At 51.9% G+C, this 20,474-nt stretch overlaps 2 protein-coding genes across 3 annotated transcripts in view; both read right to left on the bottom strand.

Annotated features, from left to right (window-relative positions):
* Positions 1 to 449, bottom strand: part of CATSPERG (cation channel sperm associated auxiliary subunit gamma) — a 34,262-nt gene extending 33,813 nt beyond the window's left edge. For both annotated transcript variants that reach the window (XM_033226074.1, XM_033226078.1), the window contains exon 1: positions 43 to 449. The gene's annotated coding sequence lies outside the window, so the exon portion shown is untranslated. The remainder of the gene's footprint in view (positions 1 to 42) is intronic.
* A 7,200-nt stretch (positions 450 to 7,649) lies between these two features.
* On the bottom strand, positions 7,650 to 18,642 carry KCNK6 (potassium two pore domain channel subfamily K member 6). The gene is made up of 3 exons (XM_033226070.1): positions 17,801 to 18,642; positions 9,235 to 9,630; positions 7,650 to 9,043 (listed from the first exon to the last, which is right to left on the bottom strand). The coding sequence occupies exons 1-3, from the start codon at positions 18,120 to 18,122 to the stop codon at positions 8,820 to 8,822; spliced, it is 942 nt and encodes a 313-aa protein (XP_033081961.1). The 5' UTR covers positions 18,123 to 18,642; the 3' UTR covers positions 7,650 to 8,819.
* Between the last annotated feature and the right edge of the window lie 1,832 nt (positions 18,643 to 20,474).

Raw genomic sequence — 20,474 nt, 5'->3', positions numbered from 1 at the left:
GCCCCAGGATGGCACCGCTCTTTCTCCCCGGCCCCGTGGTACCAGTCACTTGGTTAAAACCGGTCAACTGTCACTCGGCCGCACCAGTCCCGCCCCTCTTGCCCGGTCTCAAAATGGCCGCCCACACTTCCACAGCCGACTTCCGCCTTTGCAGAGGCACGCCCTCCACTCACGCTGTCTCCAAGGTAATGCGCAAGCCCTAAGACACCGAGGGCCGGCGGCAATCTCAGCACTCAGAGCGCGGGGCCTGGTCGGCAGAGGGTGCTGGAGACAACGTTTGTGCCAGGAAGGCCTTCAAGGAGTTTCTATTGGTTATTCTGGCAGCAGGCACCGTCCCTACTTGTCCTTCTACCCAAATATTCTTTTTTTTTTTTTTTTTTGAGACGGAGTTTCGCTCTTTCACCCAGTCTGGAGTGAAGTGTGAAGTGGCGCGATCTCGGCTCACTGCAACCTCCACGCCCCCGCTCCGGATTCAAGCGATTCTCCTGCCTCAGCCTCCCGAGTAGCTGGGATTATAGGCTCCCGCCACCACGCCTGGCTAATTTATTTTTTGTATTTTTAGTAGAGACGGGGTTTCACCATGTTGGCCAGGCTGGTCCCAACTCCTGACCTCAGGTGATCCACCCACCTCGGCCTACCAAAGTGCTGGGATTATAGCTTTAAAAAGTGTGAGATTACTCCTTTAAAAAGTGTGGTTTCCTAGAGACCTTGTGAGAATGAATCGGCTGCTTAGCTACCATCCTCTAAAAAACAGGACAAGGACAGCCATCTCACACGGTTGTGGGAAGTGTGCCTGGCTCGAGTAAAATATTCATTAATTTTCATTTGCATTCTGATGCCTTATAGTTACGGATTCAGGCCATGACTTTTTGATGAGCTCCAGACTAGACATTTAACCCAGTGTTTTTCAAATTTGAGCATGCATTAGACTCACCTAAAGGGCTGGGGAAGCCAGGTTGGTGGGCATCACACCCTGAATTTTTGTTTTTGTTTTATAGATGGAGTCTCTGGCTGGGCATACTGGCTGATGCCTATAATCCCAGCACTTTGGAAAGCTGAGGCAGGCAGATCACTTGAGGTCTGAAGTTCGATGCCAGCCTGGCCAACATAAAACCTTGTCTGTACCAAAAAATACAAAAATTAGCCGGGCATGGTGGTGGGCACCTGTAATCCCAGCTACTCGGGAGGCTGAGGCAGGAGTTGCTTGAACGCAGGAGGCAGAGGTTGCAGTGAGCCGAGATCCCTCCACTGCACTCCAGCCTGGGCAACAGAATGAGACCCTGTCTCAAAAAAAAAAAAAAAATTAAACCAGCTGTGGTGGTGCACACCTGTAATCCCAGTACTTTGGGAGGCTGAGGTAGGAGGATCACTTGAGACCAGCCTGGGCAATAAGGTGAGACCCTGTTGCTAACTTTTTTTTTTTTTTAATTAGCCCAGTGTGGTGGCCCATCCCTGTGATCCTAGCTACCTGGGAGGTTGAGGCAGGAAGATCACTTGAGCCCAGGAGTTTGAGGCTGCAGTGAGCTCTGAAATACATGGAAATGCAGTGAGCTGTGATCACACCACTGCATTTCAGCCTGGGCAAAAGAGCAATACCCTATCTCAAGTTAGCCTTGAATTTCTGGCCTCTTGTGATCCTGCCACCTCAGCCTCCTGAGTGAGTACCTGGCTACTTCCAGAATTTTTGATTCAGTAGATCTGGAGTGGGGCCTGATAATTTGTATTTCTGGCAAGTTCCTAGGTGATGCTGATACTAGTGGTCTGGAGACAACACCATGAGAACCAGTGCTCTAGAACCTTCCATGACCCTCTAGGCCCTCAGGAAAACTTCCAAGCCCCTCGGTTTCCAGAGCCCCTCGTACTCTCCTCCCTGTCATTCTATCTGGCTCATCTGCCCTCTCCCCCTTAGACCTCTGTGGTCCAGTCTGGTCACATGGAGCGACTTGAATATCCTTGATCAGGCGTGACCCATGCATGCTCCAGACCTCTGCAGGCTCAGTAATGCCCTCTGGAATTCCATTCCATGCTTTTTAACAGGGCCCACCACTTTCCTTCCCTTAGGTCTTCTCTGTGATACATGACCAGCCCTCATCCCACCTCTTGGCCCCTCTAGGCCACTCATGGCTGGAAATGGGTATTTCTTTTCCACTGGATCACAAGCTCCATGAGGGCAGGGTGTATGGCTTTCTCTGCCTCTGCTGTCCCCCAGCCCTGCCAGGCACCGCACATAATAGTTGTTTTATGTAAATGAACCGATGATGGCGGTCTATCCTTCCCACGCCGGCCCACCCCCACAGGCCAGGGAACGGTGACATCTTCTAAGGGAGGAACCTTGGTAGCCATGTACAGGAGCCCTTTAATTTTTTATTTCATTTTATTTTTTTAGAAACAGGGTCTTACTCTCTCACCCAGGCTGGAGTGGAGGGGTGCAGTCATTGCTTACTGCAGCCTCGGACTCCCCAGCTCAAGTGATCCTCCCATCTCAGCCTCCCAAGTAACTGGAACTACAGATGCGAATCACCACGTCCAGTTAATTAGTTTAATTTTTAATTTTTGTTTTTTTTAGGAGATGGGGGTTTCTTTTTCATCATCATCTTCTTTTTTTTTTGAGACAGAGTCTCACTCTGTCACCCAGGCTGGAGTGCAGTGGTGCCATCACGGCTCACTGCAACTTCTACCTCCCCATTTCAAGCAATTCTCCTGCCTCAGCCTCCTGAGTAGCTGGGATTACAGGCATCTGCCACCACACCCGACTAATTTTTGTATTTTTAGTAGAGATGAGGTTTCACCATGTTGGCCAGGCTGGTCTCGAACTCCTGACGTCAAGCGATCCACCCGCTTCAGCCTCCCAAAGTGCTGGGATTACAGATGTGCGTCATTGCACCCGACCTTTTATCATCTTTAAAAAAAAAAAAAAATAGAGATGGGGTCTCACCATTTTGACCAGTCTGGTCTAAAACTCCTGGCCTCAAATAATCCTCCCATCTCGGCCTCCCAAAGTGCTGGAATTACAGACATGAGCCACCACACCCAGCAGAGATGGGGTCTCACATACTGTCCAAGCTAGTCCCAAACATCTGGGTTGGAGTGATCCTCCTGCCGCAGCCTCCTGAATAGCTGGTGTTCCACCACACCTGGCTAATTTTTAAATTTTTTGTGGCCGGGCGCGGTGGCTCAAGCCTGTAATCCCAGCACTTTGGGAGGCCGAGACGGGCGGATCACGAGGTCAGGAGATCGAGACCATCCTGGCTAACACTGTGAAACCCCGTCTCTACTAAAAAAATACGAAAAACTAGCCGGGCGAGGTGGCGGGCGCCTGTAGTCCCAGCTACTCGGGAGGCTGAGGCAGGAGAATGGCGTAAACCCGGGAGGCGGAGCTTGCAGTGAGCTGAGATCCGGCCACTGCACTCCAGCCCAGGCGACAGAGCCAGACTCCATCTCAAAAAAAATAAAATAAAATAAAAATAAATAAATAAATAAATAAATTTTTTGTACAGGGAGGGTCTTGCTATGTTGCCCAGTGCGGTCTTGAACTCCTGCCTCATTCGATCCCTTCATTAGATCTTAAACCGCAAGATATTTGCTGCAGCATTGTTGTACCAGCAAAATACTGGAAAACACCCACATATCATCAACAGGGGATGTTGAAATTATTTATGGGACATGTGTCCCAGAGGAGGCACCATAAGATATAAGACCTATTGTGGCTAGGTGTGGTGGCTCACGCCTGTAATCCCAGCACTTTGGGAGGCCGAGGCGGGTGGATCATTTGAGGTCTGAAGTTCGGGACCAGCCTGGCCAACACGGGGAAACCACGTCTCTACTAAAAATACAAAAATGAGCCGGGCACAGTGGCAGGTGCCTGTAATCCCAGCTACTCAGGAGGCTGAGGCAGAAGAATCGCTTGAACCTAGGAGGTGGAGGTTGCAGTGAGCTGAGATCGTGCCACTGCACTCCAGCCTGGGTGACAGAGCGAGGCTTGGTCTCAAAAACGAAAAAAGAAAAGAAAAAAGACCTACTGTGTGTCTCTGAAATTATCTCTGACTTACACTGTGTTGGTGACAAAAGCAAGGTACAGAAGAATAATAGAAAAGTGACATTAAAGGCCGGGCGCGGTGGCTCAAGCCTGTAATCCCAGCACTTTGGGAGGCCGAGGCGGGCGGATCACGAGGTCAGGAGATCGAGACCATCCTGGCTAACACTGTGAAACCCCGTCTCTACAAAAAAAAAAAAAAAAAAAAAAAAAAATGCAAAAACTAGCGGCGAGGCGGCGGGCGCCTGTAGTCCCAGCTACTCGGGAGGCTGAGGCGGAGAATGGCGTCAACCCGGAGGCGGAGCTTGCAGTGAGCTGAGATCCGGCCACTGCACTCCAGCCTGGGCGACAGAGCGAGACTCCGTCTCCAAAAAAAAAAAAAAAAAAAAAAAAAAAAGTGACATTAAAATATTAATATTTATAATTGGTACAAAAAAAGCATATTACAGAAGTAAGAATCATCATTAGTCAACATTTTATTGAGTGCCACATACTGCTAGCTCTAAGGGCTTTACAGATATGAAGTTGCTGACTTCTCAAGTCCATGAGGTAGGTGCTATTACCATCCCATTGTACAGACTAGCAAACTGAGGCACAGGGAGGTGAAATCACTTGCCCAAAGCCACTTAGCTTGGGAGTGACGGAGTTCAGATTTATACCCAGGAACTTTGCCTCTGAAGTCTGTAATCGTAACAACCTCACCATATTAGGTACTACTTGTGTAGAGTGAAAAGTAAATGGCACACACATGCATATGGCTGGTGCATACATCGAATGTGCCTGAGAAGACCTGAGACATCCATTCATGGTCTGAGTGTAGGAGAAAGACTTACTTTCCACCATACACTCTTAAGTACCTGTTGAATTTTTTTAGCACACACTTTTTTTCTTTTCTTTTCTTTTTTTTTTTTTTGAGACGGAGTCTCGCTCTATCTCCCAGGCTGGAGTGCAATGGCATGATCTCGGCTCACTGCAACCTCCGCCTCCTGGGTTCAAGTGATTCTCCTACCTCAGCCTCCCGAGTAGCTGGGATCACAGGCGCGTGCCACTACACCCAGCTAATTTTCTGTATTTTTAGTAGAGACGGGGTTTCACCATGTTAGCCAGGATGGTCTTGATCTCCTGACCTCGTGATCCGCCTGCTTCGGCCTCCCAAAGTACTGGAATTACAGGCGTGAGCCACTGTGCCTGGCCCTTTTTTTTCTCCTGGGACAGGGTCTTGATCTGTAGCCCAGGCTGGAGTCCAGTGGTGTGATCATGACTCACTGCAGCCTCAACCTCCTAGGCTCAAGCGATCTTCCTGCCTCAGCCTCCCGAGTAACTGGGACTACAAGTATGCGCCACCACACCCAGCTCATTTTTAACATTTTCTGTAGAGGGGTCTTGCTATGTTAACATGTCCAGGCTGGTCTCCAACTCCCAGGCTCAAGCAATCCTCCTGCCTCAGCCTCCCAAAGTGTTGGGATTACAGGCATGAGCCACTGTGCCTGGCTTTTTTAATGTCTTGGACCGAAAAGGACTTGCTTTTTTTTCCTGGAGGTATTTGGAAGGAGAAACAGTGAGAAATGACGCCAGCTCACATAGGCACCTAGCTGCCCTGAGATGACTTTAGCTCAAAGTCAACTGTGACATAGGTAAGGAACTGAGAAGGATGGGAGGCTGAGAAAGAGCTAGACAACAGATACTTCTGAGCTCCCACAAGAAAAGATGCCCAACCAAAACCTTGTTCAAATCCCAGTGTTGCACTTTCTGTGTGACCTTGGGCAAGTATTTAACGTCTCTGGATCTCCTTTCCTCATCTGTAAAATCTAGAGAATGTATCAGGGGCTTGTAATCATGTCTGGCACATAGTATATCCAATATAAGTATTTTCTTCTTTTTTTTTTTTCTTTTTTGAGATAGGGTCTTGCTCTGTCACCCAAGCTGGAATGCAGTGGTGCAATCTCAGCTCACTGCAGCCTTGACCTCCCAGGCTCAAGTGATCCTCCCACCTCAGCCTCCTGAGTAGCTGGGACCATAGGTGCACACCACCACACCCAGCTAATTTTTGTATTTTTTGTATTTTATGTTGCTCAGGCTGGTCTTGAACCCCTTGGCTCAGGCAATCTTCTTGCCTCGGCCTCCCAAAGTGCTAGGATTTGCTAGGATTATAGGTGACAGCCACTATGCCCAGCCCCTATGACCTCTTTTTTTTTTTGAGACAGAGTCTCTGTCTCGCCCAGGCTGGAGTGCAGTGGTGCAATCTCGGCCCACTGCAGCCTCCATCTCCCGGGTTCAAGCAATTCTGTCTCAGCCTCCCAAGTAGCTGGGACTACAGGCGTGTGCACCACCACGCCCAGCTAATTTTTGTAGTTTTAGTAGAGACGGGATTTCACCATTTTGGCCAGGCTGGTCTCGAACTCCTGACCTCAGGTGATCCACCCGCCTCGGCCTCACAAAGTGCTGGGATTACAGGTGTGAGCCGCCTGGCCTGCCCCCCATGACCTCTTGATACACCCCTGGGTGTCCTTTTTGCCCCTCACACCCACCATATACTAAAGCAGCCTCAGCATCTCCGCTAAAACCTGCTTTCTCCCAGGTCCCCATCTCAGGGATAATTGGCCACTCTGTGGGCCCTTCCCTAGCCGCATTCCTCCAGTCTGTGAGGCCTATGGCCTGTCCACCTGGCTTCTGAGTGTCCCCGCACCCACCCCTCCTCCCTTACACAGCTCAGCCCAGACCCATCGTCTCCCTCTTCATTCCTGCCCCAGCCTCCCACAGGCACCCAGCCTCACTCCCCCGTCTGCTTCACCTCTCCAGAGCAACTCGGGGAATCATCCTAAAACCCAAACCTAACCATGACCCTCTCCTACTCTAAACCCTTCCATGGCTCTCTAGGGCCCTCAGGAAAGAGACCAGGTTCCCTCGCTTGTCATTTAAGGACACTAAGGGGTGCTTGTGCCCACCCTTCTGTCCTCCTTCCCTCTTTCCCTCCATACCGTTCACAGTAAACTGCTTGTCAGAAGCTGGTAGCCAACATGCTTTTCCATCTCCAGGCCTTTGCACACAGCTGCTCCCACCTGGCATGCCCTCTCCATGCCTTTTCTACTTGTCTACTGTTGGGACCCGGCTCAAATGCCCCAGCCCTTTTTAAAATGTTTATTTTTGTAGAGATGGGGTCTTGCTATGATGGCCAGGCTGGTCTCAAACTCCTGGCCTCCAGCGATCTTCCCACCTTGGCCCTACCAAGTGCGGGATTATAGGACTGAGTCACTGCACCCGGCCTCTTTCTCTTTCTCTTTTCTTTTCTTTTCTTTTCTTTTTCTTTCTTTTCTTTTTCTTAGAGACAGGGTCTCACTCTGTCCCCCAGGCTGGAGTGCAGCAGTGGCGTCATAACTCACTGCCGCCTCAAACTCCTGGCCTCAAGTGGTCCTTCCACCTCAGCCTCTGGAGTAGCCAGGATCACAGGCGTGCACCACCACACCCAGCTAAGTTTTAGATTTTGTGGTTGTTCTTGAGATAAGGTCTCACAGTGTTGCCCAGGCTAGTCTCAAACTCCTGGTCTCAAGCGATCCTCCTTCCTCAGCCTTCCAAAGTGCTGGGCGTATAGGTGTGAGCCACCACACTCAGCCTGAAATCATCTTTTGAAGTTGTATTATGATGATCACCATTTTACAGATAAGGAAACAAAATCAGAGAGGTAGGGTGACTGCCCAAGGACACAGGCCAGATAAGGCTAAGTTGGGATTTGAGCTCAACAAGGATGATTCAGGACCCAGGGCACAACATACAATTAGCACAGCATACAAATGGGGACAGCTCTTACAATGGTGTCAGGGTTACGGGCAGCACCTCCATGCCATTCAGATCTGGGCTCGGGTCCTATGTCCGTTTCCTGCCTGCCAGGCTGCTGAGGAAGAGTCTACTGCCTAGGCCTACACCAGGGCTCCCTCCATGGGTCCTGCTCCCTGGAGACACCTGAGAAAAATGAGTCAGGTACAACTTCTTCCCACCTATTTCTCATAGTTCAGGTCTTAGTTCGATGTCCCTTCCTCCAGGAAGTCCTCCCTGACCTTCTAGGCTGGATTGGGCCTAGTCCCTGTGCTTCTCCGACTTCAGTCCTGACCACTCTGTCTGTGCTTTTATCACCTCACCTCCTCCATTAAAGTCCTGCCCATTTTGGGCCATCACTGTCTGGGGACAGGTCTGTCCACCTCACTGGACTGCAAGCTCCATAAGGGCAGTTCTCCACCCCCAACTATATCTCCAGCACTGTCTAGCACAGGGCCAGCACACAAGAGGGGTTTAGGGGTGAATTCGTCTATTCTTCCCATTTGGCAGCTAAGAAAATCAAGGCTCAGAGAGGGTCAGTCACTTGTCCAGGGTGTAGTGACCAATCTGGTGCCTGAAATGAGGTCCGAGGCCAGAGCCCGGTAGAATCAGCAATTGACGAGTGGTTAATTGAGAGACACAGACAGAACATGAAAGAGAATGAGAAACAGACAGCAAGAGGGAAAGACAGAGACAGCGAGAACGCCAGAGAGCCAGAGAGGCACAGTGTAAAGAGGATGAGAGAAAGGACGGAGAACAAGGTCATGTTGGTGCCCAGTGGAGCCCGGGACATGGGGACAGGGAGTGCCGCCTCTCACATCCCAGCCAGATGCTGGGAAACAAAGGAGAGACGGTGGGCGGCAAGGCCTCAGGATCGCCTGCTGTGCTCGCAGACATTCCTGTACAGCCAGCTCTGGTCTCCTGGGCCCCTCAGTCCCAGGCCAGGCACACCCAAGGCTGGCAGAGCCTGCCCCAGCTACCTGGGGATGGAAGCGTAGTTGGTGTGGGAGCTGGCAGAGAGTTGCTGGTGCGACCCCGGCTGGGGGCCCAGGATGTCCACCCGATCGTCTTCATCCTCGTTGAGGCTGGCAGGGCACGGTGGGGGCAGCAGGATGAGCTCCGTGAGGCCGTGGAGGTCGGCCACGTGGCGGAAGGTCTGTAGCACCAGCACCATGGCCACCAGGCCCACGAAGAGGTAGACTGTGGAGGTGGAGGAAGGGCATAGGTCATCCCGGGGCTCAGATCTTCCTGGCGGGGCCGTGGTTCTACTGGACCCTGCGGGGTGGGATTGGATCCCTTTTGGAAGTCCCAGAGTGGGACTGTGTGCCTTTAACTCCCCCAGGGACAGGGCTAGGTCCTCCTCAAAGCCCCGCCCTAGCTGCCCAGCTCACCTGTGACCAGCACCTTGTAGAGGGCCCGGTAGGGCTGGCCAGGGGCCTCCCCGGGCACGTAGTCGCCCAGGCCAATGGTGGACAGAGAGATAAAGCAGAAGTAGAAGGCATCCAGGAAGCTCCAGGCCTCCTCGAGGTGGGCGAAGATCGCAGCTGGCACCAGAAAGCAGATGGTCACTATGACCCCCAGCAGGGCCACCAAGTGCCAGCAGGCCGCCCGCCGGGGGTCCCAGCCCCAACGCATGCTCAGCCAAGACAGGGGCGCGTGAGTCAGCAGCAGCGACAGGCGCTGGGCCGACGCGGTCAGCAGCAGCATAGTGGTCGGCACACCCAGGAGTGCGAAGGCAATGGAGAAGGCCTTGCCCGCGTCAGTCAGTGGCGTTGTGTACCCATAGCCTAGGGGAGTAAAGAGAGTAAAGGGGAAATCTTTTTCTTTTTAGAGATGGGGGGATCACTCTGTCACCTAGGCTGGAGTGCAGTGGTGCCATCATAGCTCACTGCAGTCTTGGACTCCTGGACCCAAGTGATCCTCCCACCTCAGCCTCCCAAGTAGCTGGGACTACAGGCACTGTCCAGCACGCCCAGTTGATTTTAAATTTTTTTTGTAGAGATGGGGTCCTACTCTGTTGCCCAGGCTAGTCTTGAGCTCCTGGGCTTTAGTGATCCTCCTGCCTTTGCCTTCCAAGGTGTTGGAATTACAGATCTAACCCCCAGGACCCAGTCAGGGAAAATCCTTCTGCCCACTCAACACCTCCACCCAGATATCTGTGGACACACACACCTAGACCTGATTTCATCCCAAACCTGCCTCTCCCCACGTTCCCTCCTGTCCCAGGTGATGGCACCTCTGTCCTTCGACGTTCAGGCCAAGAGCCTTGCCTTCATCCCTGACGCCCTCGTCACTCGTGCCACACTCCATCTGTCAGTGAAGCCTATTATTTCATCTGTCACTCCATCTGTCAGTGAAGCCCAGAACCCACTTACTTCTCCCCCACCCAGTCCCATGGCCCTCACCCTGGTCCTGTCCACCACAGCAGCCTCCTCCTGGGTCTCCCTTCCCCAACCCCAGCCCCTGCAATCTGCTCAGCCAGCAGAGCCTGCCAACACCTGAGTTCAGTCATGCCCCTGCCCTGCCCAGAGCCCCTCTCTGGCCCCATCTCACTCAAGTAAAAGGAAAGAGTCCTCATCATGACCCGTAAAGCCCCACAGGGTCCACCAGGGCAGCACGCTCCCATCCCACGGCCATTGCACCGGCTGTTCCTTCCCCAAAGAATGCTCCCCTCTGTCCTCTCCAGGTCTTCTTCATCCAAATGTCACCTTCTCAGTGAGGCCTTCCCTTGACCACCGTAAATGGTAACATCCCTTACCCAACGCTTTTTTTCCCCATAGCACTTAATACCTTCTAGCATGCTCTATGGTTTACTGTCTTCTCATAGGCTGCCAGTTCAGCAAAGCAGGAGGTTCTGTGTGTTTCACCACTGCTGTGGGCACTCGATTAGTACTTGTCAAAACAAAGAACGAAGGGTGCAGGCTCTTGCCTGGCTCTGAGCTTCGGTTTGCCCTATTCTAAAATGGGTGAGACAATGGGCCAGGCGCGGTGGCTCACACCTCTAATCCCAGCACTGTGGGAAGCCAAGAGAGCAGGTCACCTGAGGTCAGGAATTCAAGACCAGCCTGGCCAACATGGTGAAACTCTGTCTCTACCAAAAAGTACAAAAATTAGCAGGGTATTGTGGCATATGCCTGTAATCCCAGTTACTTGGGGGCTGAGGTGGGGGAATCGCTTAATGCCAGGACTCAGAGGTTGCAGTGAGCCAAGATTGCACCATTGTGCTCCAGAGTGAGACCCTGTCTCAAAAAAATAAAAATAAAAATAAAAAAGGAAAATAGGTGTGACAAGCCCCCCTGGGCTCCCAAAGGACTGTGGGAATACAGTAAGCTCGGTGTGGGTATGAATTCTGTAAGCAGAAATATCATCAAGGGGAATTCAGGTGTCGGTGCGACTGACTCACTTTGGCAAAGTGTAATTTACTTATTTTTGAGACGGAGTTTTGCTCTTGTTACCCAGGCTGGAGTGCAATGGGGCGATCTTGGCTCACTGCAACCTCCACCTCCCAGGTTCAAGTGATTCTCCTGCCTCAGCGTCCCGAGTAGCTGGGACTACAGGCATGCGCCACCACGCCCGGCTAATTTTGTATTTTTAGTATTTTGGCCAGTCTGGTCTCAAACTCCTGACCTCAGGCGATCCGCTTGCCTCGGCCTCCCAAAGTGCTAGGATTACAGGTGTGAGCCACCACGCCCAGCCCCGTTTTTTTATACTCAAAAGAACCTAAAGCAGGGTCTCAAAGGGATATCTATATCTGTATACCCATGTTCATAACAGCATTATTCACAATAACGAAACCTCGGAAGCAACACATTTCCATCTACGGATTCATGAATAAGTAAAATGTGGTTTATACATACAGTGGGATGTTATGTAGCCTTAAAAAGGAAGGAAATTCTGACACATGGTACAACATAGATGAACCTTAACGACATTATGCTCAGTGAAACAAACCAGTCATGAAAGGACAGACACTGTATTATTCTATACAAAGTAGTTAGTCAACTTCAGAGACAGAAAGTGGAATGGTGGTTGCCAGGGACTAGGGAAAGGGGCGAATGGGCAATTAGGGTTTAATGGGTTTTTTCAGTTCTGCAAGATGAAAAGAGTTCCAGAGGCTGGGCGCCAGGGCTCATGCCTGTAATCCCAGCACTTTGGGAGGCCTAGGCGGGCAGATTATGAGGTCAGGAGTTCAAGACCAGCCTGACCAATATGGTGAAACCCCATCTCTACTAAAACTGCAAAAATTAGCCGGGCATGGTGGCTTGCGCCTGTAGTCCCAGCTACTAGGGAGGCTGAGTCAGAAGAATCACTTTAACCCGGGAGGCGGAGGTTACAGTGAGCCGAGATTGTGCCACTGCATTCCAGTCTGTGACAGAGCAAGACTCCATCTCAAAAAAAAAAAAAAAAGTTTTAGAGATGGATGGTGGTGGAGAGTGATTTGAGTTGAGCAATAACTCCATCTCCCATCTCCCATGTGGCATGGCCAGCCTCGTATCTATTAAAAAAAAAATAAAAGAAAGATGAAGGTGATGATGGTAACAATATGAATGTACTTAATGTCACCGAACTGTACCCTTAAAAATGACTAAGATGGTACATTTTATGTTATGTATATTTTACTACAATAAAAAAATTGGGAAAAGAAATGATTCCAGCTGGGCAATGGTGGTTCACACCTGTAATCCCAGCCCTCTGGGAGGCTGAGGTGGGAGGATCACTTGAGCCCAGGAATTTGAGACCAGCCTGGGCAACGTAGGAAGACCCTATCTCTACTTTAAAAAAAATAAAATAGGCCGGGCACGGTGGCTCAAGCCTGTAATCCCAGCACTTTGGGAGGCCGAGACGGGCGGATCACGAGGTCAGGAGATCGAGTCCATCCTGGCTAACCCGGTGAAACCCCGTCTCTACTAAAAAATACAAAAAACTAGCCAGGCGATGTGGCGGGCGCCTGTAGTCCCAGCTACTCGGGAGGCTGAGGCAGGAGAATGGCGTGAACCCAGGAGGCGGAGCTTGCAGTGAGCTGAGATCCGGCCACTGCACTCCAGCCTGGGTGACAGAGCGAGACTCCGTCTCAAAAAATAAAAATAAAAATAAAATAAATAAATAATAATAATAATAAAAAGGCTCCCTCTGGGTTTTAGCTGGATACATGGCCTTTTGAAATAAGGACATTCCCTCCCCACTTGCAGAGCCAGGTGTGGTTCTGCAACTAATTTCTGGTCACGGAGGTATTCATGAAGGAGTCAGGCAACTTCCAGGAAGGGTCCTTAAGGAGCGAGAGATGCCAGTCTCCCTTCTTTCCTCCCTCCTCTTGCTGGCTGGAGCACAGACATGGAGGCTGGAGCTACACAGCCATCTTGGACCAACCTTGGGAATGGAAGTTGCGCAGAGGAGTTAGGCACGAACACCAGGGTTTTGCTGAGAAGGAGCCCTAGGTCTCTGACCATGCAGTACCACTTGGACTGACTACCTGGAATGTGAACAAGAAATACACTTCTTATTTAAGCAACTGTAATTTGAGGTGTATCACGTATGACTCCAACCCTTATTAATACAAGGGTTTTTGATGGGGAAACTCCAGCAGCCTGGCAGGTTTGCAAATGACATGAAATCCTTATAAATAGGCTGGGTGAGGTGGCTCATTCCTATAATCCCAGCACTTTGGGAGGCCGAGATGGGAGGATTACTCAAGCCCAGGAGTTCAACACCAGCCTGGGTAACATAGGAAGACACTATCTCTATAAAAAAAAATAATAATTTTAAAAGGGGAAATCTTTATAAATAGACAAATCAAAGAGTTTGAAAAGCATGGGGCCTGTGAGCCTCAAGTAACTATTTAAAAGAGCTGAGTCCAAAACAGTGTTTTGCCATTTACTCCCTGCATGACTTTGGCCAAATGACTCCTCCCCTCTGAGCCTCAGTTCCCTATTCTGCAAAAATGGGCTCGTTAAGCAGTACCTTCCTGACTGGGCAAGGTGGCTCACACCTGTAATTCCAGCACTTTGAGAGGCCAAGGCAGGAGAACCGCTTGAGCCTAGGAGGATTTCGAGACCAGCCTGGGCAACCTAGGGAGACAACCTTCTACAAAAAAAAAAAAAAAAAAAAAATTAGCTGGGCGCAGTGACATGCACCTGTGGTTCCAACTACTCAGGAGGCTGAGGTGGAAGGCTCACTTAAGCCCAGGAGGTCAAGGCTACAGTGAGCTATGACTGCGCCACTGCACTCTAGCCTGGGTGACAGAGCGAGACCCTGTTTCAAAAACAACAAACAATCCCTTCCTCAAATGTGGTAGTAATCCTACCAGGTTGGGATAGGGCATAGCACCTAGCAAGAGCGTGGAAAGAGTTACAAGGATTGTAATGCTCACTTCCTCTCTCCGATTCCCAGTTCCGGGTAGGACTACCCGCTTCCTCCTGCCTCAAGTGCAGCAAGGCTGCCCAGATCAATTCCAGGGCCAAGACTTGGGCCTATGACCAAACGAAGGGCATTGTGGGAAGAGGTCTCTCTGAATCACGTTTAATTGGCTTTCCATTTCTCCAGATGTATTCAAGGCTTCGCCCACAATGAAAACAGTCAACATTAACTCAGTAAACATCAGTTATTACCAGCGCTTCACATGGACAAAGACTCCCTCCTTGACCACACTTCAGTCTGACTCCTAAGTCCTTAAGTAGGCCCAGTTTTAGCAAGAATCCTACAAGCCACCCGCCCCGATATCTGATCAAATTCCTCATCCACCACTCTTTTTTGTTTTTGTTTTTTTTTTTTGTGGGTTTTTTTTTTTTTTGGTTTTTTGTTTGTTTGTTTTTTGAGACGAAGTCTCGCTCTGTCGCCCAGGCTGGAGTGCAGTGGCCGGATCTCGGCTCACTGCAAGCTCCGCCTCCTGGGTTCACGCCATTCTCCTGCCTCAGCCTCCCAAGTAACTGGGCCTACAGGCGCCCGCCATCTCACCCAGCTAGTTTTTTTGTATTTTTTTTTTTTAGTAGAGACGGGGTTTCACTGTGTTAGTCAGGATGGTCTCGATCTCCTGACCTCGTGATCCGCCCGTCTCACCCTCCCAAAGTGCTAGGATTACAGGCTTGAGCCACCGTGCCCGGCCTGTTTGTTTCTTTTGAGACAGAGTCTTGCTCTAAGGCCCAGGCTGGAGTGCAGGGGCGAGATCTCGGCTCACTGCAACCTCTGCCTCCCAGGTTCAAGTGATCCTCCTGCCTCAGCCTCCCAAGTAGCTGGGATTACAGCCACACACTACCATGCCTGGCTAATTTTTGTATTTTTAGTAGAGATGGGGTTTCGCCATGTCGGCCAGGCTGGTCTTGAACTTTTAACCTCAGGTGATCCGCCAGCCTCGGCCTCCCAAAGTGCTGGGATTACAGACATGAGCCACCTCACCCGACCTGTTTTTTGTTTTTTTGAGACAGAGTCTCGCTCTGTTGCCCTGGTTGGAGTGCAGTGGCATGATCTCAGCTTATTGCAACCTCTGCCTCCCAGGTTCAAGTGATTCTCCTGCCTCAGCCTCCCGAGTAGCAGTAACAGGCACCTGCCACAACGCTCGGTTGATTTTTGTATTTTTAGTAGACGGGGTTTCACCATGTTGGTCAGGCTGGTCTCAAACTCCTAACCTCAGGTGATCTGCCTACCTCGGCCTTCCAAAGTGCTGGGATTACAGGCATGAGCAACTACACCTGGCCCTCATCTAGCCCCTCTTGATATCTAAGTCCTTGGCCTGTCTTTAGCAAGAATCTTGTTAAGCTGAGTTTAGCAAGAATCCCCCTACCCCAGTGTCTCTCCTCTTAGTATTCTTGTAGCCACTGACTCCCTTATTCTACTTGTTAGCCATAAATCTCCAGCTGTGTTTGCTATATTCAGTCTCTCTGCCTTTGCAATGGTCTCTCCTCTACCACAATAACTTTCTGTTTTTAACAAGTGTTAGCATATTTTTTTTTCTTTTACAACACACACAGCACCCTTCTTCTAAGTAGTGTGGTCTGTTGGCTAGCAGCATGGGAGTCTACAGACTGATGGCCTTGACTAAATCTCCACTCTATGCCATCTTTGCTGTGTGATCTTGGGAAAGTTACCCAACTTCTCTAGGCCTCGGTTTCCATGGCTAAAAATATAGAGCCTATAAAGGTGCCTGCCTCACAAGGCTGTTGTGATGATTAAGTGAGTTAAAGCATGCACTGGCAAGTCCTCTGTCAGGCTATTGCTATTACAGGGAAATGGGGAGTGTTATTATCTCCATTTAGCAATGGGGGCAGACACTGAAGCCTGGCAATGAGCCGTGGCTGAGGAGGGATGTGGCCAGGCTGTGCCTGACTGTGTCTGGCTTCCCTCACCTGCCCTGCCAGGGATGACTTCTTAGAAGCCAGGATCGGGGAAGAGGCAGGAAGTGCGCACATGACCCAGGGAAGCTCAGAAGCAGGTCGGGCCGCCCTGGCAGTGTGGTCAGGCCCCAGGGGAGGTCAGCTAAGGAGAAGTCCCCCAGCTCTGCTGCCAGGGGACCAAAAGCAAAAGCTGCCCCCTATTGCTGGTCGGGAGGGGGAGTTAGGAGTCTGGGCTAGCCCTGCACCAGCCTCCTCTCCTCAACAAATCCCCAACAAAGAAATAAAGAGGAAGTCTGGGGGCTGAGAAAGGGCTGGGGGAGCAGCAGAGCCTGGCAACAAAGAGATTTCCCAAGTCTGGCTTCTCAGGGTTTCCCAAACTCGGGCTTCCTCCACTGTGGGTCCTTTTGACACATCCCTAGCTGGGGCTGCTGAATTGGGAGTCCCAGGTCCAGAGGGAATAGGTGGTATCCCTATTGGGAGGAAAACCCTGCACTGAGGGTGACCCCATACGGGGGAGATGTCAAGATGGGGTGGGGTACGTAGGGATGGGTTTTGTGTCTGGGGTCAGAGTTGCCTGCTGGAGAGTGTGGGGCCAGGAGAGGGACGAGGGTCTGGAGCAGAGGCCTAGGTCCAGAGGGGCAGGAGTCCCAGATGGGGGTGCCAGGTCCTTGCTGAGGAATCTCTGCTGGGAGGGAGGTCTTTAGTGAGGACACCCTGAGAGGTCTGGAGATTTCGGGTCCTCGCTGGGGTGCCAGGGTCAGGAGAAGGTTGAGATGGGGTTTCTCCAGGGGGGTTTCCTAGAAAGACATATCTGGAGGGTCAGGAGACATGGCAAGGGTGGCAGACCCAGACTAGAGATAAAGTCAGGGGTCCTGGCATGGTTGAGGTCTGGGTCCAGAGGGGGCAAAGATCTCCCTTGAAGGGCAGAGGATCCTAGGTCCTTGCTGGAGATCTCTGAGGACAGTCCTAGGCTTAGAGGGGACTGGACAGACCCGGGTCACCAGGAGGATTAAGACCGGGGAATGGAGTCCCAGTGCAGTGGCTCACGGCTGTAATGCCAGCACTTTGGGAGGGCGAGGCGGGCTGATCACCTGAGGTCAGGAGTTCGAGACTAGCCTGGCCAACATGATGAAGCTCTGTCTCCACTAAAAATACAAAAATTAGCCAGGCATGGTGGTATGTGCCTGTAATCCCGGCTACTAGGAAGGCTGAAGCAGGAGAATAACTTGAAACCGGTAAGCAGAGGCTGCAGTGATCCGAGATCGTGCCACTGCACTCCAGCCTGGGCGACAGAGCGAGACTCTGTCTCAAAAAAAAAAAAAAAAAAAAAAAGAAAGAAAGAAAAAGAAAAAGAAAAAAGACCGAGGAACGGGGTCCCAGCTGCTTTCTGCAAAGGTACTCTGAGGGGAGCTGGGTGTTTCCTACTTGGAAGGAAGGGCTCGGACTTGGGCTCCCGGAGCAGAGCGGATATCATGAGCGTGGGTCCCGGGTCCTCACGGGGGTCTTTTCGGGGGATCCGAAGCCCAGAGGGGATTGGAATAAGGGTATTCGTGAGGGCTCTGGGGTCCTCAGGGGGTAAGGATGCAGTGGGGATCCCGGGTCCTCGCCGCCTTGCGGGGCGGCGCTTACGTACCCACGGTGGTGACCAGCGTGCTGGCGAAGAAGAGAGCAGAGGCGAAGTCCCAGGCAGGGTCCGAGGCGTTGGCAGACCCCGAAGCGTTGGCAAGCACGACGCGCCCCAGCCGTCCGGCCGCCAACACTCGTTCCACGAAGGCGTCCAGGGCAGGGGCCGCCACACACGGGCTGCGCTGCAGCAGCTGCGCCCGTAGTGTCTCCAGCTCGGCTCGGAGCTGAGCTTCGTGCGGCCCCTCCAGCCGCGCTACCAGCAGCGCGCCCAGCACCAGGTACGCGACGTACACGGCCAGCGCGCCCGCTAGGAGCGCGCCCCTCCGCATGGCGCTCGCTGGGACCCCGCGAGCCCGGGGTGGCCCCGCTGACGTGGCCCCCGCCTCCGGACCGTCTGGCACCTAGTTTCAGTTCCGGGAGTGCTAGAGGCGCGGCTGCAGAAGCCCCAAGAGGAAGAGGAAAAAGGGGAGGTGGGGGGCGGCGACGGAGGAATGCCCCGCCTCCGGGAAACTGAGGCACGCCCAACTGCCAGGTGTTAGTTCAGAGAGGGTGGAGCCCAGCGCTCCCAGACCCAGGAGACTAACGGGATAGAAAAGGTGGAGGTAGTCCTCTCTTCCCCTCATTCCTTCCTTCTCGTCCTCCTGCAAGGCTGGTTCACTATGTTAGAGGAATCTGAACTTTCCTTTCTGCTCTCAGGCCGAGGAGTCGCCCCCTACCGCGCACAGCAGCTAAGGTTGTGGACTGCATCAGGGCGCGCGGCTGACGGAGCAAGGGGCAAAATGAAATCCAATTCTCGCTCCATTCGCCAAGTCGTGTGCCTTGGAGTGGGAACAGCGGACACCACAGGGTCAGGTGTCCCCTGTGCCCGCGTGGATAGAGTGGGGATCCTTAGCTACTCACCAAATCTTTGTTCAATGCCCATTTTGTGCCGACCCCTCGCTGGATGATCCTGGAGACTCGGTAATGATGAGACGGTCCTGTGCCATGCATTCATGGGGTTCCCAGTCTAACTGGGAGACAGACACGAGAGTGACCCACACCTGATGTCCCAGCTACTCGGGAGGCTGAGGTCGGAGGATTGCTTGAGCCCAGGAGTTCGAGGCTGCAGTGAGCTATGCCTGGGAGAGAGAGTGAGACCCCATCTCTAAAAAAAGAAAGAAAGAAAAAAGACAGCCCAGAGTGGTCAGGGCTGCAATGAGGGAAGCAAGGGTACATATCAAGGCTGGAATCCAGGAATCCTAGAGGGCCCTGGGAGTCCAGAGGAAGCAACCAACCCTGCCTAGGGAGGTCAAGAGAGCTTCCTGAGGAAGGGGCTAGCTGAGCTGAAGCATGAAGGATGAATGGAAACGAGCCCGGCAGAATCACAAATACACACCTCTATTTAAGAGGAAAGCTTTCCTTCTGTGCCCCTCCTGTAAGTCTCTCCACTTCTGACTCCAGCTAGAACTCAGCGCCTTCCTGAGAGCCTTTTGGAGGGCAGCCCAGAGTCCTGACCCCATCTGACTGGCAGAGGAGTGGGGCTTGGGGCTCAGCTCAAATATGCCCCAGGTGGTTCTATTAAAGAGGTGGCAGATCACGGGGCAGAGCCCAACTTGGGGTTGACAATCCAGAAGCAGAGGCACCTGATAATAGAAACAGTAACACAGTAGGTGCCAGTGATCGAAGGCTTACATTCTGCCAGGCCCTGCAGACACCTGAACTTGCACTGAATTCTCAACTGCCCCTCCCCCGCTGCCCCCCCCCCCCCCCAGTATGATTCCCACCAAACAGATGAGAAAGTTTAGGCTTAAAAATGAAGTAGTCGGCCGGGCGCGGTGGCTCAAGCCTGTAATCCCAGCACTTGGGAGGCCGAGACGGGCGGATCACGAGGTCAGGAGATCGAGACCATCCTGGCTAACACGTGAAACCCCGTCTCTACTAAAAATACAAAAACTAGCCGGGCGAGGTGGCGGGCGCCTGTAGTCCCAGCTACTCGGGAGGCTGAGGCAGGAGAATGGCGGAAACCCGGGAGGCGGAGCTTGCAGTGAGCTGAAATCTGGCCACTGCACTCCAGTCCGGGCGACAGAGCGAGACTCCGCCTCAAAAAAAAAAAAAACAAAAAAAAACAAAACAAAACAAAAAAAAAAAATGAAGTAGTCATTTGAGACCAGCTTGGGCAACATGGCAAAACCCCATCTCGACAAAAAATACAAAAATTAGCCAAGCAGGGTGGCATGCGCCTGTAGTCCCAGCTACTTGGGAGGCTGAGGCAGGAGGATTGATTGAGCCCAGGAATTAGAGGCTGCAATGAGTTATGATCACACCACTGCACTCCAGTATGGGTGATAGAGTGAGACCCTGCCTCAAAAAAATAAAAAGTAGTAGTCACATAATTGGTAAGGGGTGAACATGAGGCCAGCGGGAAGCTAACGAACTTGCTTTTTTTTTTTTTTTTTTTTTGAGACGGAGTCTTGCTCTGCCACCCAGACTGGAGTGCAGTGGCCGGATCTCAGCTCACTGCAAGCTCCGCCTCCCGGGTTTATGCCATTCTCCTGCCTCAGCCTCCCGAGTAGCTGGGACTACAGGCGCCCGCCTCGTCGCCCGGCTAGTTTTTTGTATTTTTAAGTAGAGACAGGGTTTCACCGTATTAGCCAGGATGGTCTTGATCTCCTGACCTCGTGATCCGCCCGTCTCGGCCTCCC

Source organism: Trachypithecus francoisi, unplaced genomic scaffold, assembly GCF_009764315.1.
Source record: "Trachypithecus francoisi isolate TF-2019V2 unplaced genomic scaffold, Tfra_2.0 Lachesis_group12, whole genome shotgun sequence".
Lineage (NCBI taxonomy): Eukaryota > Metazoa > Chordata > Mammalia > Primates > Cercopithecidae > Trachypithecus > Trachypithecus francoisi.
The sequence above is the reverse complement of the archived record's forward strand: the minus strand, read 5'-3'. Positions and strand labels throughout refer to the sequence as shown.

What these genes read in the sequence shown, in the direction of transcription:
- KCNK6 (XM_033226070.1), bottom strand. Translation starts at nt 18,122, where the DNA reads ATGCGGAGGGGCGCGCTCCTAGCGGGCGCGCTGGCCGTGTACGTCGCG. An exon ending in CACGCTGGTCACCACCGTGG is followed by an intron (nt 9,631 to 17,800) that starts GTACGTAAGCGC and finishes TTACTCCCCTAG; the next exon opens with GCTATGGGTACACAACGCCA. An exon ending in CTACAAGGTGCTGGTCACAG is followed by an intron (nt 9,044 to 9,234) that starts GTGAGCTGGGCA and finishes CCACCTCCACAG; the next exon opens with TCTACCTCTTCGTGGGCCTG.